This window comes from Mus pahari, chromosome 16 (genome assembly GCF_900095145.1).
Source record: "Mus pahari chromosome 16, PAHARI_EIJ_v1.1, whole genome shotgun sequence".
NCBI lineage: Eukaryota > Metazoa > Chordata > Mammalia > Rodentia > Muridae > Mus > Mus pahari.
The window spans coordinates 52,379,382-52,398,586 of NC_034605.1; the positions used below are offsets into that span (position 1 = coordinate 52,379,382).

Sequence of the window (19,205 nt, forward strand, 5' to 3'; positions counted from 1 at the left end):
AAACATCCACATACAGATGTTTGTGGTGGCCTCTATCTTCATTTCTCATTATATCTAGAAGCAGCACAATGGGCTGAGAGATATGGCAACATATTTTAAAGAAACTATCCAACACTTTTTAAGTTGGCTGTTCCATTGTCACAAGAAGCTATTCTACAACCTCAGCAGAGGGCATCATCAGTTGCTTTCTTTCCTTTAGCCATTCCAACGAGAATATGGTATCCAGATCTTTTGCCTATATTTCTATCAGGCTACTGGGGGATGTTCTGAGTACTAACATCTCATTTGTGTGAGTGCCTGGCTTGTAGGGATACCATGGCAGAGATCCCCTTAGGATGCAGAGGTGAGGAGATCTGGATGGGCCCAAGACATATGTGCAGGAATGGGAGTTTGCAATGGGATGCTGTTGGTGTCATGGTCTCCTTGACAATTGATTTTCATGTAAAATCACTGAAAGAATCTGCATACCTGGCAAAGCCTTCTCCCATGGGCCTATGTGGCAGGTACCCTCTGCCTTACAGAAACTCAGTGAAAGACTGAAGTCACAGGAATAACCATATAGGGCTATGCAGTCATTGTTTTATAAGAAGATGTTTAAAACCATTGATGACTGTATTTAGACAAATGTTAAGACACAAGTACATAAAATAGAAAGATGTAGGATCCTTTAGCTTGAAGACAGAAAGGTATACTACCAGATATGGTAGGGTATATTAGGATTTTCCTAAGCTTCTTATACAGAGAGGAAACATGTTCACAGACACTAAGGAATTTTCGTTGATTTCTTGGATATATACAGCATCACATTTCCAAGTCCATAGAAATGGCAATGGAAAAATAGGAAGGATGCAGTCAGTTTCTGTCTAGTCTCACAGAAACACATCTTTGTTGTGAATGCACAATGCTACTCTCCCTGCCCAAGAGACAGTTGTGGTTAGTTTTAGCAGCTTTATCTGAATCATGAGGTCCTGACCCAGACTTTTGACTGTCCCATTCCAATCTTGTTATTTTTTTCCAAGTATGCATTTGTTTATATATTTTCTGTCCTTGTTCTGAATATTGCTCTACTTGCCAATATAAAGCTTTCTCTTACCATTCATGTATACAGAGACATGCACACACATATGAGTATATATGTACATGTCTATATATGTGTGCGTGTCTAATACAACTACTGTACATTCTAGGGAATTCGATCCTCTCCATTCCGGATGAAGCATTTAATGGATTACCAAATTTGGAAAGACTTGATCTAAGCAGAAATAATATCACTTCCTTGGGCATAGGTCCAAAAGCATTCAAGGTACATATTTCCATTAGTATGAAACAATATGACTCCTATTGGCTGTGGTTGGAGGTGGGGAAGGAAAAAATAAGCAGAAAGGCTTTTATTGCTAATTTTCTTCTACTTTAAGTTTCTTCTCTGATGTCCTTAAATTATGACCACTTCTCTCTTGATTAGATTTATTGCTTTACATATGTTAACCTTATGAGATGACTAGTAACAGTAAGATCAAACATAACTAATGTTTTGAATCTAAGGACTAGTTTCTTTTTAGTAGGGAAAGATTCACTGAAATCTGTTCTCTCAGCATGTGAAGAACTGTCCAGTAAGTAATAAGGGTGAGTTTATCTAGAGCCTCTATTAAAATGGTTAGGTCAGTAAAATGAAGCTTTCTTACTTTTGCACAGTGGACTGATTATGGTGGAAAATATTTTGGCAGAGAAAGTTAAAAAAAAAAAAACCATTCACTCATATGAAAACCAGCACTAGATAGACGAGGGAACAGAGTGGAAGAGAAAGGACAGCAAATATTCAAAGGTAACCTTTGAAGAAAACAGATTTGACTGAACAATTCTTGTGCAAAATGAGAAAATACTAAAAGCTCAAGGAATTTCAGTTGAAAAAATAGAGGAAAAGTTGGTGTCCATAAATGAGAACACATATTTTATGTGTGTTAAAGTATTAAGTAAAACACACTGTATGTCACTAGGTTAAATTTTCACCTGTTGAATAATATCCAAGGCCCTTGATCTGCCCTTGAAGCAAATGACTGGCCTCTTTCCTAGTTATCTGGGAGTCTAGACAGACAGATGAGGGGACTCCCCAGGGACCTGATTCATATTCTATTTCCTTCTGATCAAATAACAGTTGGCATAGAGGGTCATAGATTTATCCTATAATTGAGTAAGAGAAATGTCATAGATCATCTGCTTCTTGGTTTGGGGATCTCTGTCCTGGTGAATCCCTGTAGACATCAATCATTCCATGCCCATTTGGTGGTGCAGGATAGGCCTGCAATGAACCTGCAATTACAGACACGGAGACATACTGTTCAAAAGTCAACTGTTTGAATAATCATATACAATCACTTGGCTTTGAAATTTTTATTATATTTTTATCTAAGACAAAATTTAAATATATTTTGATCATACTTTTCTCCTTCCAAGTCCTTCCAGAACCTCCCTCCATCTCTACCCACCAAAATAGTACTATTTTATAATTTTCTACCATAAATATTAGTGAAAATAGGAAACTGAACTTTACAAATACCTTAAAATTACTTATTAGCATTCACAACAGATTTAAATTACTGCAGTTAATTCTGGTTTTGCTAAGAAGGTAAAATCTTAGGCCTTACAACAAAATACTGACTGTTATATGGAAAATATTGTGAAATAACTGTGACTAGAAATGGTAATTTTGAGATTTGTCTTTTAAGTCTTTGAAGAAGTTAATGCGTCTGAACATGGATGGAAATAATTTGGTACATATTCCTTCAGACTTACCATCTACACTAGAAGAACTTAAAATAAATGACAACAATCTCCAGGCTATTGATGAGAAAAGTTTATCAGGTATTTAAATCTTGAGTATGTGGGGGCAGGGTGGGGGTGGGGTGGGTGCACTAGTGATGGCTTTGGAAATCATAGGCGAATGATGTCAGGTGTCTTCCTCTATCATTTTCTTTTTTTCTGTTTTGTTTTGTTTTGTTGTTGTTGCTGTTTTGAGGTAAAGGTCTCTCACTGAACCTGGACTTGGCGATTGGCTTATACAATAAGTCCACAGGAACTTTCTGTTTCTGCTTTCTAGAGCTAGGATCGTAGGCATGTCCCACACCATGGAGCTTTTACCAGCATGCTGGGGATGTAAACCCAGGTACTCATTCTTGCAACAGCAAGCACTTTACCTACTAGGCCATTTTCCCAGATGAACTTGTTTTTTCTTTAATTATTCTCTCATAGAATACATCCTGACCAAAGTCCCCCTCTTTCCTGTCCTCCTCTTCCAGATCCACTCTGCCTCCTTTGCCCTTTAGAAAAGGGCAGGCCTCCCAGGGATATCAACCAAATCCGGCACAGCAAGTTGCAATAAGACTAGGCACCTCCCCTATAGTAAGGCTGGATGAGGAGGAAAAGGGTCCCAAAAGCAGGCAAAAGATTCAGAGACACCTCCACCCCCACTGTTAGGAGTCCCACAAGAGGGCCAAGCTATACAACCATAACATATATGCTGAGGACCGAGGTCAGATCCATAGAGGTTCCCCGATTGTTGGTTCAGTCTCTGTGAGCCCCTATGACTCCTGCTTACTTGATTCTGTGGGCCATGTTCTTGTGGTGTCCTTGATCCCTCTGGCTCCTACAATCCTTCCCCTCCCTCTTCCCCAGGATTCCCTGAGCTCTGCTTAATGTTTGGCTGTGGGTCTCTGCATCTGTTCCCATCAGCTTCTCTGGCGAGTTAGGCTAGGCTCTGGTCTACACTATCATAGAGTAGCATTAAGTAGCATTTCATTGACCTTTTTTTTTTGATGGCCCACGCCAACATTTTTTAAATGATATATTTTATAACCGTTCTTTTATTGTCCTATAGAAATTGATTTACAGTATTGCTAATGCATGAATAGAAAATTTTAGGCTATTTCACCATTAAGTTAATAAATTAACTTTAGTCACTGAACCAAAAAATTTGTCTTCTATTATCTTTTTTTTAAAAATTATTTATTTATTTATTTATTTATTTAATATGAGTACACTGTTGCTGTCTTCAGACACAACAGAAGAGGGTGTCAGATCTCATTACAGATGGTTGTTAGCCACCATATGGTTTCTGGATTTGAACTCAGGACCTTCGGAAGAGCAGACAGTGCTCTTAACCACTGAGCTATCTCTCCAGCCCTCCTACTGTCCTTTCAATATTCTTTAAAACAAACAAAAAACCTGCCTCCTTAATCTTAAATAAAACTTAATGATGCCAGGTGTGCATCACTCACAGCACAGGAACTCTCTTACAAGCCGTTAATATCTGAAGAGCTGTACTAATACCCTCTGAGCACCATATATTTTGGTGACTTACTGTGTCCATATGCAATACTACTTAATTTTCTGTATGCTGGAACCTCAATCCAAGTGTATAGAAACTGTGTAAAGACAGAATGAACATGCACTGTGCATAAGGCAGAGGTGCTGTTAAACAATGGGGCAAGGAAGCTCACAGTAGCAGCCCTGGCAGCTCTGTCCTGAGTGTAAGTTGAAGTCCTGCTGATTCCATATCCCATGCTGTATGAAATGAGGCTGTTAGCACAGCTTGGTTTTCTGATGGACAAGTCAGTAAGGTGTGCTTAAACTTGCTGGAGTGGATGGACTCTTGTTCTTTCTCCAGTGATAGCAGCTGAAGTTGCTGAACCACAACTGCACAGCAGTATCATCATATCTCACTTTGTACAAATCCTAACTGAAACTTTTGATTAGCTTATGAATTCCCTTAGGACAAGACTGCCTGATTCTCTTCCATCTTCCTAACAATTTAGCATTTCTATTGAAGTATAGTGCCCAATACTTTGTTTACTTGAGTTGAAACCTAGTTATTAGGCAATATTGAGAGAGAGCATATAATGGAATAAACAACCCAAGTATTACTTCCGTTAGCTTCCAAAAAACCTCATAGGAAAAAAACTCTTCCATTGATGAGAAAAGAATAGCAGTGATGAGAACTGCCAAATGTGAGAATTACATAGCTATGGAAACACTCAGTTTCCAGATGGATTTGAATGTGCACATGCAAAACATTAATAAACACAGATTTTGATGAGCTTTGTCATATGGAAAGGACACTGGAAACTTTAATTTCTAACTGCTCTGTTAGACTGAAAGGAACACAGAGTTTAGAACAAGCATATAAATAGGCTGAGTTTACATTCCTAGGCCTGCTATTGAAATGATAACCAATAAAACATAAATTACAGAATTTTGGTTCATAGGCAGGGTCTCACTGTATAGTCCAGGCTGGCCTTGAACTTGGATCTTTCTACCTCAGCTTTCCAGGCATGTTTTATGATATACTTACTATGCTGACATTTCCCCTCATATATCCCTGGGTTAGCTTCTCAGCACACTTTGTCTCTCACATAAACACTTTGTATTTCAAGAGTGTTGATTTGTAGTCCTGCGTGGAATAGCCATCTTATCTCTATACATCAAGCACATCTTCATGCTGGTGACCAGAAAATAAGATCTCTTCTGCTCTCTCATATAAGAAATCTCTTGGTACTTGCTGGTGGCTTGGGCTCTCACTCCTGCTGTGTATTGGCACCTGGGGTGCTGGATATCCCTGTCCGGGAAGCTGCTTGGCTCCTTGTGTTTGGTGAGCTTTGCTGCTGTGGATGGGAGCCAGCAGTGCTGTGACAGTCTTTCTTGTGTGTTGCCTCTAATAGCCACCATTCTCTAGTCACCGTTCCCTGCAGCTGCTTGTCCTGTAGAAGTGTGCAGAAGTCATATATATAATACTTGGGAAAAGGATTTATAGGGGAAACAAAGATGAAGAAATTACAAATCTCCAAATTTTTTCAAATGGTTTCTTCTGATTTTTACTGTTTCTTCCTTCAGCAGTGCGGGGGCCCTAACCTAGGTCCTTGGCAGGTGCTCTGCCACTGAGCTACACCATCAGCCCCAACAGCATGCTTTTAAAGTTATTCTAATATTTGCATTATTTTATTTTTCTAGACTTAAATCAACTTGTCACTTTAGAATTGGAAGGAAACAATCTCAGTGAAATCAATGTCAACCCTCTAGCTTTCAAATCTTTGGAGAGTCTATCATATCTACGTCTGGGAAGAAACAAATTTAGAATTATACCACAAGGTCTTCCAGCTTCTGTTGAGGTACTGACATCTTTCTTCTAACTTCTGTTTTGCGAGACAGGTCCTCACTATGTAGGCCAAGCTGGCCTTGAAATCATGATTCTCCTGCTTCAGCCTCTTGACTGCTGGAACTGTATGTGTCGTTACACTGTTCTTCTAACATTAAATGTATTACACATTTCAGAAACATACAAGATAAATATATCCTTTAAATGTTATTATTGGTTTGTATGTGTGAGGGCCCCGGGGAAGAGAGAGAGAGAGAGAGAGAGAGAGAGAGAGAGAGAGAGAGAGAGAGAGAGAGAGAGACAGACAGACATGAGTACGGGCATGTACACACCACAAAGTATATGTGGATATCAGAGCACATTTGGAAGTTGGTTTTTTCTTTTCCACCAAGGATTTTTGGGCTCAAATTCAGCCCACTAGTCCTGTGTGGCAAGCATTTATTACCTACTAAGCTATTTTGCTGGCTCCCAAACAAATGTATATTAGAAAATTACTGTAATATGTATTAAACCACTAAAAGCTCTTGTCCTATGTATGGAATTGTCATCTGAATAATAGATGCACCTAAAATAAAAATGGCAATGATGAAAGTTCTTGGTGGAGAAGAGACTCAATTATCCTAAACCAGAACAAGCAAATTTAACTGCTTGTCCCCTGTCCTAGTTAGGGTTTCTGTTGCTGCAACAAAACACCATGACCAAAGAAACTTGGAGAGGAAAGGGTTTATTTTGCTTACATATCCACAGTACTGTTCATCATTGGAGAAAGTCAGGATAGGAACTCAAGCAGGACAGGAACCTGGAAGCAGGAGCTGACGCGAGGCCATGGAGTAGTGCTGCTTACTGGCTAGTTCTCATGGTTTTCTTAGTCTATATTCTTATAGAACCCAGGACCAGGGATGGCACCACCCATAATGGGCTGGGCCCTCACCCATCAACCAATCAGGAAAATGTCCTACAGGCTTGCCTTCAGTCCTATCTTATGGAAGTATTTTCTCAGATGATTTTAGTTTGTGTCAAATTGACATAAAACTATCCAACCCATCCTCAATCCACAAGTTCTGAGTAAAACCACATCTGACATAATAGTAACACTATGGATGGGCCTAAGAATTGCACCAATAAACTCTGGACTATTTCAGGAACTCAGACTTAGAAATTTTCATCAGATTGGGCGTGGTGGCACACAACTTTAATCTCAGCACTCGGGAGGCAGAGGCAGGCGGATTTCTGAGTTCAAGGCCAGCCTGGTCTACAGAGTGAGTTCCAGGACAGCCAGGGTTATACAGAGAAACCCTGTCTCGAAAAACCAAAAAAAAAAACAAAAAAACAAAACACCAAAACCAAAACCAAAAAAACAAAGAAACAAAGAAAGAAAGAAAGAAAGAAAGAAAGAAAGAAAGAAAGAAAGAAAGAAAGAAAGAAAGAAAGAAAAATTTTCATTAGCTCTACACGGTACTGGGTCTAACTTCAGGCTCCAGACCTTGTTCTTACTGCAAATCTTCTGGCATTGCTAATGGTTCTTAGGAGTGCCCTCCTGGTTCAGGCAGTCTTTCACTCACAACTGTCAGTGCTTATTTCCTGAATTAGGAACATAAGATTCAGAGAGTCTCTATATGCTTGCAGGCCAAGCTGGAATTCATGTTTCCTTATCTGAACTTGTTTCTACCACAAGTTTATTTCACACATGTTTATTTCACACGAAGCCAGTATACAGTTCCCCTGTCCTACTGACCCAGAACAGAGGGCTATCTATTATGCTTGCATGCTCTCACTTCTTCCTACAGCTAGATAGGACACAACACTGGAATTTACCAGTACTTGGCTTGTATCAGAATTGTTTAGTTTTTGTTTTTAAAAGAGAAACTTATTATTCTAGGCTGGGCTTGAACTCCTGATCCTCTTGCTTCTAACTCCCAATTGTTGAGATTACAGGCATGTACCACCAAGTCCTGCTTTATTATTATAAGGACTATAGTCTCAAGCCCTCATCTAAGTAATTAAGAAAGACTCCTGCACGCATCTTTGACATTCTAATTCTGATGCTTTATCAGCAAAGTCAGGCATCTAAAATTGTTTTCAAAGATACAACATTTTTGGCTTAACTGGTACCTACCTGACAACCTGAGTCTGATCCCTGAAACCTACTCTCAAATATATATAAACATATAAATTAAAGTTATTTAATTCCATAATCATGATAGGCAGTACCTTTTATTTTTGCTAGCTATAAAATTTGACAATTTTAAAGTATGAGCTGACTTGAATAATAAGACTTTAAATAATACTAATGAGAATAGTCTATTTTAATTTTTGTGAAATTGGATACAAACAGAAGAAAAATAATATTTTCTCTTATTTATAGGAGTTATACCTAGAAAATAATCAAATTGAAGAAATAACTGAAATTTGTTTCAATCATACCAGAAAGATAACTATGATCATTCTACGTTATAATAAAATAGAAGAAAGTCGGATTGCTCCTTTAGCATGGATAAATCAAGAGTAAGTGCCTACCACAATTTAACTTTCTAAGCAACCTTTCCCATGGAACTGTTAGTCTTAATTTCAACAGTTAGCTATCTCATTGAGTTTCCAAATCATTTATTACATAACTGGTATCATGAACACTATGCTCTGAGTGCCAAAGTAGCTAGAAATGATGGCTGATCCCTAACAATCAAATGCTACCCAAGCAGTGTCTACCTCACAGGCTGTCAGTTGAAACAGCATAATGTCTACATACAGGGAGTAGGAAGACAACTCTTCTTCATCGTTCCATGGAAATGCCAGGCTGCAGAGGCTAGGACTGTCTTCCTTAGGCTATACCGCCTTCTTTGGCCCAAATCATTTCTCAATCTTAAGAAGGCTTTGTTTGAGAATAGAGATACAATAGAACCCACCTTCCTAGACAGAAATCAACAGCCTATTTGCAGTCTTTAGTTTTAGTAAAGGCTGCATGTCTGTGCAAAAATATATCCCCAAGTTGACCAACTTGGGAAATGGGTTGTTCAGAGAGATGAAAAGAGGTTTGGAACCAATTGGAGGATGATGACTTCTTTCAGGAACAGAGGGATCTTTATTGAGGGAAAAGGGCTGGACAGAAGCCCTTGTAGACTTAAGGAACGCTTATGAAAAAAGGATAGAGCTCTCACCTCATTCCCAGGACTTTCCAGTGCACAAATACTTTAGAGCCCTCCATTTCACTCTAATCCCTTTATCTCACCCCAAGTATTTGATCTGCCAGACCATAAATATAATAAGAATGAAAAATAAAGCCAACCCCCACTCTCATTCCAAATCTCGTACTGGAACCAAAGACTCCTGGATTTCATTTGATTCAGCAATTTGAACTTTGTTTCTCAATTTCCCAAAGGATCTGAATTTTCCAACCTGGACTCTAATACACACCCATAGCTCAGGAACAGTGTGAATGCTGGTAAGAGCATGAGACTGAGAGCCAGACAGACCCAGACTGGCACAGAACCTAGCTCTGTCCAGGAACATCAGGACGGCCAGTCAGTCTCCTGAGGCTCCTGATCCTGATCACTTTCCTTTTGTTGCAGAAATCTTGAATCTATCGACCTGTCCTATAACAAGCTCTACCACGTCCCCTCCTACCTACCCAAATCTCTTCTGCACCTTGTCCTAATTGGGAACCAAATTGATCGGATCCCTGGCTATGTGTTTGGCCACATGGAACCAGGCCTGGAGTACTTGTACCTGTCATTTAACAGACTTTCTGATGATGGCGTGGACCTAGTCTCGTTCTATGGAGCATATCATTCTCTGAGAGAATTATTTCTGGATCACAATGACTTCAAATCTATACCACCTGGAATACAAGACATGAAAGCACTACATTTTCTGAGGCTGAACAACAATAAGATTCGGTAAATTTTAGATTTTTCAAGTACCAATTGAAATTTTGATTGACAAATAAAGACCCATAATATGAATCTTTTGATTTATTTTGAAGAGAAAAAAATGGTTATAAAGAGTACTTAGAACTAAACAAAACTGACAATGTTAGTAAACGCTAAAGGGGAATAATAGATACATGATGATTATAATGATTTCCACTTTTGTATTAATTTTATAAATTTCCATAGTATTAAGTAGAATATTATTACACAATATGTACAGTCTTGGTGACAGACTCATTTAAGGCTGTAAAGCAATAAATAAGTCACCATACTGAAATCCCTATGTAATACAGAAAGTAACCTGCAGAGTACAAAAGTTGCCTAGAGATAGAGTTTTATGAAGGCATTTATTGTCTCTCAGCTTCCTTCAGTGTGGGGCATGTTTCCATGTGTTTAATCATTCCACTAGGCTAGGCAGCATGGATGATGAGAAGTCTTGACTACACCTACTCAGGAAGAGAGGTTCCGGTTTCAGATCAACGTTTAGGAAGAACTCCCTCACCTTGTAGGCTGTGACAATGCTCCATTAGAGTGCTCCTGTAGCTTCATTTCTTATATTTGCCTCTACTGTCTCTTCTGTCACCCCCATCCCACACCTTTTGAGACCTGGCCTTACTTTAGACCAGGCTGTCCTGGAACTCAGTTGAGTAGTGAATATAAGCTCACTGCAATTCTTCATTAGGTTCCTGAGTACTGGAATTACAAATGTGATTTGCCTAACTACATTTTAAGAGCTAAAACATTTTTAAAAACTTAGCTTCTAAATTCTAAACTTTGATCCTTGGACTACTTATAATTTACACGTGCATCTTTCCTTAGGAATATTCTTCCTGAACAAATCTGCAATGCTGAAGAGGATGAAGACTCAGCTCTCGAGCATCTTCATCTCGAAAACAATTATATTAGAACTAGAGAGATATCATCCTATGCGTTTTCATGCATAAGACTGTATTCAAGTATTGTTCTTAAACCACAACGCATCGAGTGATTTCAAGCTTCCTTCTGCCATTTATAAAATTTACCCAAGCATTAACAAAATTACGTCTCTTTTATTGTGTGTGTGTGTGTGTATGTGTTTGTGCACATGAGTACTGTGCCCTCAGTAACCAGAAGAGCTGGAGTTACAGGTGGTTCTGAGCCAGTTGATAAGTGTGCTGTAAAATGAACTTGGGTACGTGGTAAGAGCAGTTCTTAACTGCTTGATCCATGTCTCCAGTCTCCAAAAACACCATTCTAATGCTAATTTCTTGGTTTAAATAATTCTACAGTGGTTATATATGCACACTGGTAATGGTAAGAAAAACTAGCAGAAGGGCATACAAAAATTCTACAATGTAAGTCTAGAATTAGTTTTTAAAGTTAAAAATAAAGCCATTTCAAGACTGATTTCATTCTTCAGCAAGATCAAAAAATTACAAAAAGTAAACTGGGCATGATGGCACGTGCCTTTAATCCCAGCACTTGGAAGACAGAGGCCGAGCGAGGCCCTCAGTGAGTAGGAGGCTACCCGGGGCTATGCAGTGAGGTCCAGGTCAGCCTGGGCTATGAAAAACCCCGTCTCAAAAAGACTAGAAAACGTAAGCACTCTTCTAAAAATACAAATTACTGTTAACTATAAGCTGACATAAATGTAAATACAACTCATTCCTCTACTAGTTATATAGTTAGCAATCATCTCTTTTGCCACAGTTACTAAAACATACCTTTTATCAGTTTAATGAACAAAGTAGCACTCATTACACACTGACTTGTAATGATTTCTTTTTTTTTCTTTCTTTCTTTCTTCCTTTTTTTTTTGGTTTTTCGAGACAGGGTTTCTCTGTGTAGCCCTGGCTGTCCTGGAACTCACTCTGTAGACCAGGCTGGCCTCGAACTCAGAAATCCTCCTGCCTCTGCCTCCCAAGTGCTGGGTTTAAAGGAGTGCGCCACCACGCCCAGCTAATGATTTCTTTTAATGTAAACCTGATCTATCTATCTATCTATCTATCTATCTATCTATCTATCTATCTATCTATCTATCTACCTACCTACCTACGTACCTACCTATGATCTAGTCATTAAGATAGAGTCTGACTGTGTAGTTCTGGCTGGCCTGGCACTTAACCAGGTGCAAGGATTAAAGGCATGTGCAACCTTTGATCTCTGTATTTATACAAAATTTTATATAATACATATAGAATCTCTGTTGATTTCTTTTATTAACTCTTAAATTTATGTTCTGAAGAAATACTAGTGTCATGACTTAAGCTCTAGTTTTGGGATCTACCTTAGTTTCTTTTCCTGTTACTGTGATAAAAATACCTCAATAAAAGCTAACTGAAGGAAGAAAGGATTTATTTTGTTGCAAAGATTAGGGGGTACAGTTCATCATGGGGCAAGAAGTCAAGGGAACAGGTGACTGAAACAGCTGGTTATATTGTGTTTAAATTCAGGAACTAGAGGCAACGACTGCTTGTGCTCATGTCAAAGGGAACTCAGTGAGATGAGCCAATGGAATTATTTAATACAACAGTGAGAAGCTATTAAATAATTTACTGCGTATCCACACACTTTCTTTTCAAATGAGGTCTCACTCTGTAGCTCAGGCTGCCTTGGAACTCACCACGGTCCTTCTGAATTTCTGCTTCCCAAGGGTTAGGATTATAGGTATGCATTACCTGTCAATCTTACTGTGACTTTCTTCAGCTGCATTATGATGCCACTTCAGAGAGCAAATATCAAACATAACTGAGAAGTTGTCTCCTTTCTGGTAGGAGTGTAAGCAGAAAATCAAGGACCAGGCAAGAGCTGTCAATCAACCAAACAGGGTGATGAAAGAGCATACCAGCTCAGGCTTCGCCGGTCAGGGCCTGAGAGTGCTCAGGACATATGGGCCAGAGTCAGCAGCCTGCACAGAAAGGATGGCGTATGCAGCAGCAGATACAGATGCAGTACCGCCTGATCTGCACACTTCCCCAACTGTGTTAAGGTGCAGAGTCTCTTAGAAAGCTAAAAATCAGAATGAGAGTTAGAACTTTGCCCTGAATTTGGAAGATTCATTTATTTCAACTGGTTTTATACTTTTGTGAACATTTCCAGCATGGAACCTGTTCAGTCTTGAAATTTCATCATGTTCTGAATGGGATGTTTTAATTACATAGAAATAGTGATAAATGTCCTCACAGCAAACCCTCTTCTTGATAACAAACAGATGTTCAGTCTGGTCTCATAAATTTGCTGTAATCACTAGCACATATGTGCACTAAGGAAGTCTTAGAATAAGAATGGTCAAGAAAACATTAATGTCGGGCTGGTGAGATGGCTCAGTGGGTAAAAGCACCCAACTGCTCTTCCAAAGGTCCTGAGTTCAAATTCCAGCAACCACATGGTGGCTCATAACCATCTGTAACAAAACCTGACGCCCTCTCCTGGAGTGTCTGAAGACAGCTATGTGTGTAATTACATATAATAATAAAGCTTAAAAAAAAAAGAAAACAATGTCATATTTTGACATTCCACATACATACAAAGAATACTATCTGTATTTTTAGTTTTGAGATTTGGCTTATTGTACATGACTATTTTAAAAACACTAAGATCTGATCTAGTATAAAACCTATCTATATAGCTTGGTGTTGTAAAGAAATAAATATATCAGAAACCAGAGAAGGACCTAAAATACTATGGTTTGAATAGGTCAGTGGATCAGATCCCACAATGGATCAGATCATGTAGTGGTGATCTAGGTCACTGATAAGGAAGTGAGCAGTGGCCATTTGCAAGAGAATAGGCTGAACCTGGCTTGTAGTATAAGCAAGGGATGGGAGGAGAGGAGAGTCAGGAAGTCATAGGGTGGGTGGATGGATGTACGGGTGAGGACACATGCTTTCAGAGTCAGCCTACCCTCATCTCAAGGCACAGGAGAAGAAGCCAAGTTCACCATTAGTCTCTATGACATAAGCCTCTGTCTTTTCAAAGCTAGCTTCTAGGCACAGGAAGAACCGTACCTAAACTCTGACTCTTTGGGAAGCTCACTTCAGTACTTCATGCTTATGTGAACATAACAACTCAGGTCAGATCTGGGTTTAATAACTATGTCTAATTGACTACCTGGTATTTCTAGTGAGGTATGATGTCTTAATGTATGGGGGTGCTGCATGAGAGCTAGGTGGAGAGGTATATTGTGCTTTTTCTAAAAAACTATAAAATTCAGGAGAAAAGAAAGAATTCATCTCTTGAACCCCTTGCATGCTGTCCATATCAGACAATAAAAACATTGATTAAACAAAGAATTTTGTCTTCCTGGTTCCTCCCCAGTGCAAATGGATCAATTCATTGGCCATCCAAAGTTAATAAAAATACTAACCCTCTCCACAAAAAAAAAAAAAAACCCAAAAAACCCAAAACAAAACAAAAAAAACCAAAAAACAAAAACCAACCAACCAACCAAAAACAAAAACAAAACAGAAAGGAATCTGAAGAAAAAATAAGCATTTTCAAAAGAAATATGAGATATTACATAGAAAAAAATTTCACAGGGTCATAAATTTAATCAGAAATAAATTTTCTTACTACTCTTTCCTAACCAAGACATGATAAAAACAAAGAGTATTTTTAATTTTGTGTGGATGTGTGGGAATGTGCACATGTGTGCAGGTGTCCACAGAGGCCAGAGCATCAAATTCTTCTAGACCTGGGTTACAGGTTGTTGTGAGCTGCTCCCTGTGGGTGCTGAGAACTTAACTGTGCCCTCTGGACAGCACACAACATAACTGCTAAGGTAGTGTTCCAGCCCAGATTGTGTTCTTTAAACAATTATATCATGTTTTGACAACTGGAAATACTTAGTGTTCACTATGGTTGCTCTGCATCATAGTCCTTCCAAAGCCATCATTTAAACATAGCATGAATTACTATGTTTCCAAGCTGATGATTTAATGAAATACTCAAATTCTGCAGTTTAAGGGAAACCTCAAAGGGTGGTGTAAATAAAACCCTATATGGTATCAGTTCTATCCTTTCCTCTTATTTAGGGGAAAGAGTAAAATTTTCCTCAGAGAAGGATTTATAAACCGACATGACTGAACTAATTCTTTGTTTATGGTTGCATATCAGCTCAGATAACTGATTGATTCTAAAAACTTTAAAAAATATTAAAAGAACTAATTACAAGAAATGTCATCTCTAATCTAATGCCAGACAATCATTAGCTGCCCCATAGCACTAGATTCTGTGAAACACTGTATCTTCGGTACTTAAAAAACAAAAATGAACATGGTAACTGGGAACTGAAACGAGTGCTAGCACAGACCTGGTCTACCCCTGATCCCATTCACAAAGTTGGGGAAACAACTGTTTCCCACAGTGGATGAAAGGACGATTCAATTAAAAGAACACACATGATATGCACTCACTGATAAGTGGATATAGGTCCCAAAGCTTGGAATACCCAAGATATAATTCACAGACCACATGAAGCTCAAGAAAAAGGAAGACCAAAGTGTGGGTGCTTTGGTCACTCTTAGAAGGTATAACAAAATACTAATGGGAGCAAATACGGAGACAAAGTGTGGAGCAGAGCCTAAGGAAAGGCCATCCAGAGACTGCCCCACCTGGGGATCCATCCCATATACAGTCACAAAAGCAGATACTATTGTGGATGCCAAGAAGTGCACATTGACAGGAGCCTGAAATAGCTGTTTCCTGAGCTACTCTGCCAGAGCCTGACAAATACAGAGGCGGATGCTTACAGCCAACCACTGAACTGATCATGGGGTCCCCAATGGAGGAGTTAAGAGAAAGGCCTGAAGGAGCTGAAGGGGTTTGCAACTCCATAGGAAGAACAACAATATCAACCAACCAGAGCTCCCAGGGTCTAAACCACCAACCAAGGAGTATTATACATGGAGGGACCCAGGGCTCCAGCTGCATATGTAGCAGAGGATGGCCTTGTTGGGCATCAATGGAAGAAGAGGCTCTTGGTCTTGTGAAGGCTTAATGCCCCAGTGTGGGGTGATTCAAGGGAAGGGAGGTGAGAGTGGGTGGGTGGGAGCACAGTTTTATAGAAGAAGGGGGTGGGGGAAATGGGATAGGGAGTTTCTGGGGGGGGGAATCAGGGAAGGAGATAACATTTGAAATGTAAATAAATAAAATATCCAATAAAAAAGAAACTTAAAAATTAAATTAATTAAAAAAAAAAAAAAAAGGAAGTGCTGAGCTTCAGGCTGACGTGTCAAATGTCTTTATCCATAGACTTCAGCAAACAGGGACACCAGGAAGCAAATGAATTGCTCAGTTGCTAGGCCTTTTGAAGGGTAGATATTGCTATCTAAAGTAGCATTTCATTAGGTAAACAGTGGAGAAAAGAACAGGCCAAGAACACTACGTCAGTACTCAGCACAGTGCTTTGTACTGGGCCAGAGAGTAAACTCCCAAGGCTTCTTGGCTGGCCAGGAAGGCGTGTATAGGCAACCTGGCCATGCCAGCAGCCATGCCATGCCAAACCATGGCTCTCCTGAAGAGCCAGTAGGGAATCAACAACAAAACTCAAGTGTGACCATCTTTTCAGTGTGGTATAGCATGTTCGTGCTCATTACTAAGGACTGTGAACTATGGTGTAGAACATCTCTGCTCTGGACTCCAGGCTAAAAGAGCATATTAAGTATAGTCATTAAATTCAGAGTCTAAAGTACTTCTCATCCTAGATTTGAAACAAACAAACAAACAAACAAACAAACAAACAAACAGGTGACTCAAAGGTGAAGACCAATTACTGCTCTTGCAAAGGACCTTGGCTTAGTTCTTAGCTCACAACCATCTAGAACTCTAGTTCTGGGAAATACAATGCTCTCTTCTGATTTCCGTGGGCATTGTGTGTGGTGCACTTACACACACACATGCAGGAAAAACACTCATGCACACACACACAAAATAAATCTAAAAAAAATTTTAAGAAGAAAAACAAACAAACAAACAAACTGACTGACTAAGGCTGGAGACATGCCTCAGTGGTTAAGAGCCTGCTTTTCCTGAGGACTCACATTCAGTTCCCAGCACACCCACCGGGCACTTTACAAAACACATGTAAGTCCAACTCCAAAGAATCCGATACCCTCTTCTGTCTGTCTCAGGCACACAAATATACTAAAGGCAGATACACAATAAATAAACAAATAATTACATCCTCAAAAAAAAAAAAAACCCACAAAAATTCACCAGGTTTGGAGTGGTGACGTATTCCTGTAATCCCTGTACTCAGAAGAATAAAGCACGATAATTATTTAAGTTTTAGGCCAGCTTGGGCTACATACAGAGTAAATTATGCAAACAAACCAAATTGATGATAAGGAAGAAAGTTAAATTTGACCTGTAAGCATGAGTCACTTTGAATGCTTGCAATATCCAAGTGTAAAAACAAAAACCAAAACACAATAAAACCCTGAATATTACTCCTAATGGCCAACCACACTAAAAATAGTATTTGATCAGTAAGCCTGCATAGTGGATAGACTTTTCCATTAGAAATAGTATCTGAGTCCCTACTACACTGCACAGAGCACTCAGGCCTTTCTAGTGTACACAGAGTTGGGGCAGAACATTCCATGGCAAGCTTGTCCTTTCGCATTGCATTCATGGACCTACGACTATTAGTTCCAGTTGAACCTAACTCAACTGAGCAAGGCAGGGATGAATATGATCAACATATACTGTTTGAAAATTTAAGACCTAATAAAAATTTTACATATACAATACTAGAAGCTAATATTTATGTCCTGCACTCCAAAATGCTTTCAGATAAAAGAAAGTCTACTACATACTGTAGTCTGTAGAACGCACATTTGAGCCTGTACTCACATGCTCTTGCATCAGTGTACTGAAGAAGAACTTCTGACACTGAGATCCCTGCTGGAATTCTTTCTATCATATGCTGTCATTTGTAAAGGAACAAATGTTGTAACTTGGTAAGTATATCTGCACGACTACAAAGTAATATGACTACACTTACTCTCAAGTTTTGCTTCCTCTTAAACATATAAATGAACAGAGTATAAACTTACAAACTAGCTTATTTTTTCCTTTGCATAAAATGTGAAGAATGTGAACCCTACACCAGGGAAAGCAGAACTGTCTTAAAAATAACATGTGATTATACTAAATGAGTATTAGTTTGGAAGAGAGAAGGAATACATCATGTTATTAAAATGTTCTGATTTGTTTCTAAGTAACAATCTCTGTGGTCAAATAAACTTACATCAAGCCATCAGTGGATATAAGCAAGTCCTTTTGTAAGCTGGGATCAGCTGGAGGTTCACTGTTTTGTATAAACTGGAACATTCAGAAGCGTCAGATTTGCATGTGAACTGTGGAAGACTAACCCAACTAGTATTCCAACACCCCAAAGGGGGAAAAATTCATTCTAAAATGAAAGTCTATTAGAGGGCATCCCTTAGGGACTATGACAAAAGCTACTTTGCACATGTCAAAGTATGTATAAAATAGGGCTGGAGAGATGACTCAGTCAGTAAACAGTTTGCCATACAAATATGGGAACCCCAGTATCCATGAAATAGTAATCTTGGCACTGAGAAGGTAGAAACATGGATCCCAAGATTTACTGGCCAGACACACAAGAAGTTCTGTCTTAAACTACAAGGTGGATGGCACCAGTGGAATGACACTTAGGGTAACCTTGGGCCTCTACATGCATCCACACACATATACAAACATTCTTGCATACACCTGCAAACTCATGTTCACATGTATGCATACACATGCACACCCACAAAGAGACTTATAAAACATCAGCACAAATCCCACATGGATTTATGTATGTAAGTTGAGAAACCATGCCTAGGACTGGAGAGATGGATCAGTGGTTAAGAGCATAGACTGTTCTTACACAGGAATTAGGTTCAGTTTCCAGCACCCATGTGGCAGCTTACAACCATCTGTAATTCCAGTTCCAGGGATTTGGTCTCTGCAGGCATCATGTACACTCATGATGCACATTCACACATATGTAAAGAAGAAACCAAACCAATTAAATACATAAAATAAAAATAAATCTTAAAAAGAAAAGGAAGCCTGTTGAGTAACAACTATATTAACTTACAATAATTTCAAAAGACTATTTTACTACAATAAAAATAAACCAA

General features: G+C 39.0%; 2 protein-coding genes across 3 annotated transcripts in view; one reads left to right on the forward strand and one right to left on the reverse strand.

The window, feature by feature from the left end:
• Positions 1-11,406, forward strand: part of Ecm2 (extracellular matrix protein 2) — a 31,504-nt gene extending 20,098 nt beyond the window's left edge. The window contains exons 6-11 of one of the 2 annotated variants that reach the window (XM_021216025.2): positions 1,188-1,303; positions 2,724-2,859; positions 6,001-6,158; positions 8,511-8,650; positions 9,712-10,038; positions 10,891-11,406. In XM_021216025.2, coding sequence (XP_021071684.1) covers positions 1,188-1,303; positions 2,724-2,859; positions 6,001-6,158; positions 8,511-8,650; positions 9,712-10,038; positions 10,891-11,059 — 1,046 coding nt within the window. In that variant the 3' untranslated portion in view covers positions 11,060-11,406. The remainder of the gene's footprint in view (positions 1-1,187; positions 1,304-2,723; positions 2,860-6,000; positions 6,159-8,510; positions 8,651-9,711; positions 10,039-10,890) is intronic. The other variant, XM_021216026.2, reaches the window with a different exon arrangement.
• Cenpp (centromere protein P) overlaps positions 1-19,205 on the reverse strand; it is a 185,731-nt gene that overhangs the window by 53,701 nt on the left and 112,825 nt on the right. The window lies entirely within an intron of this gene.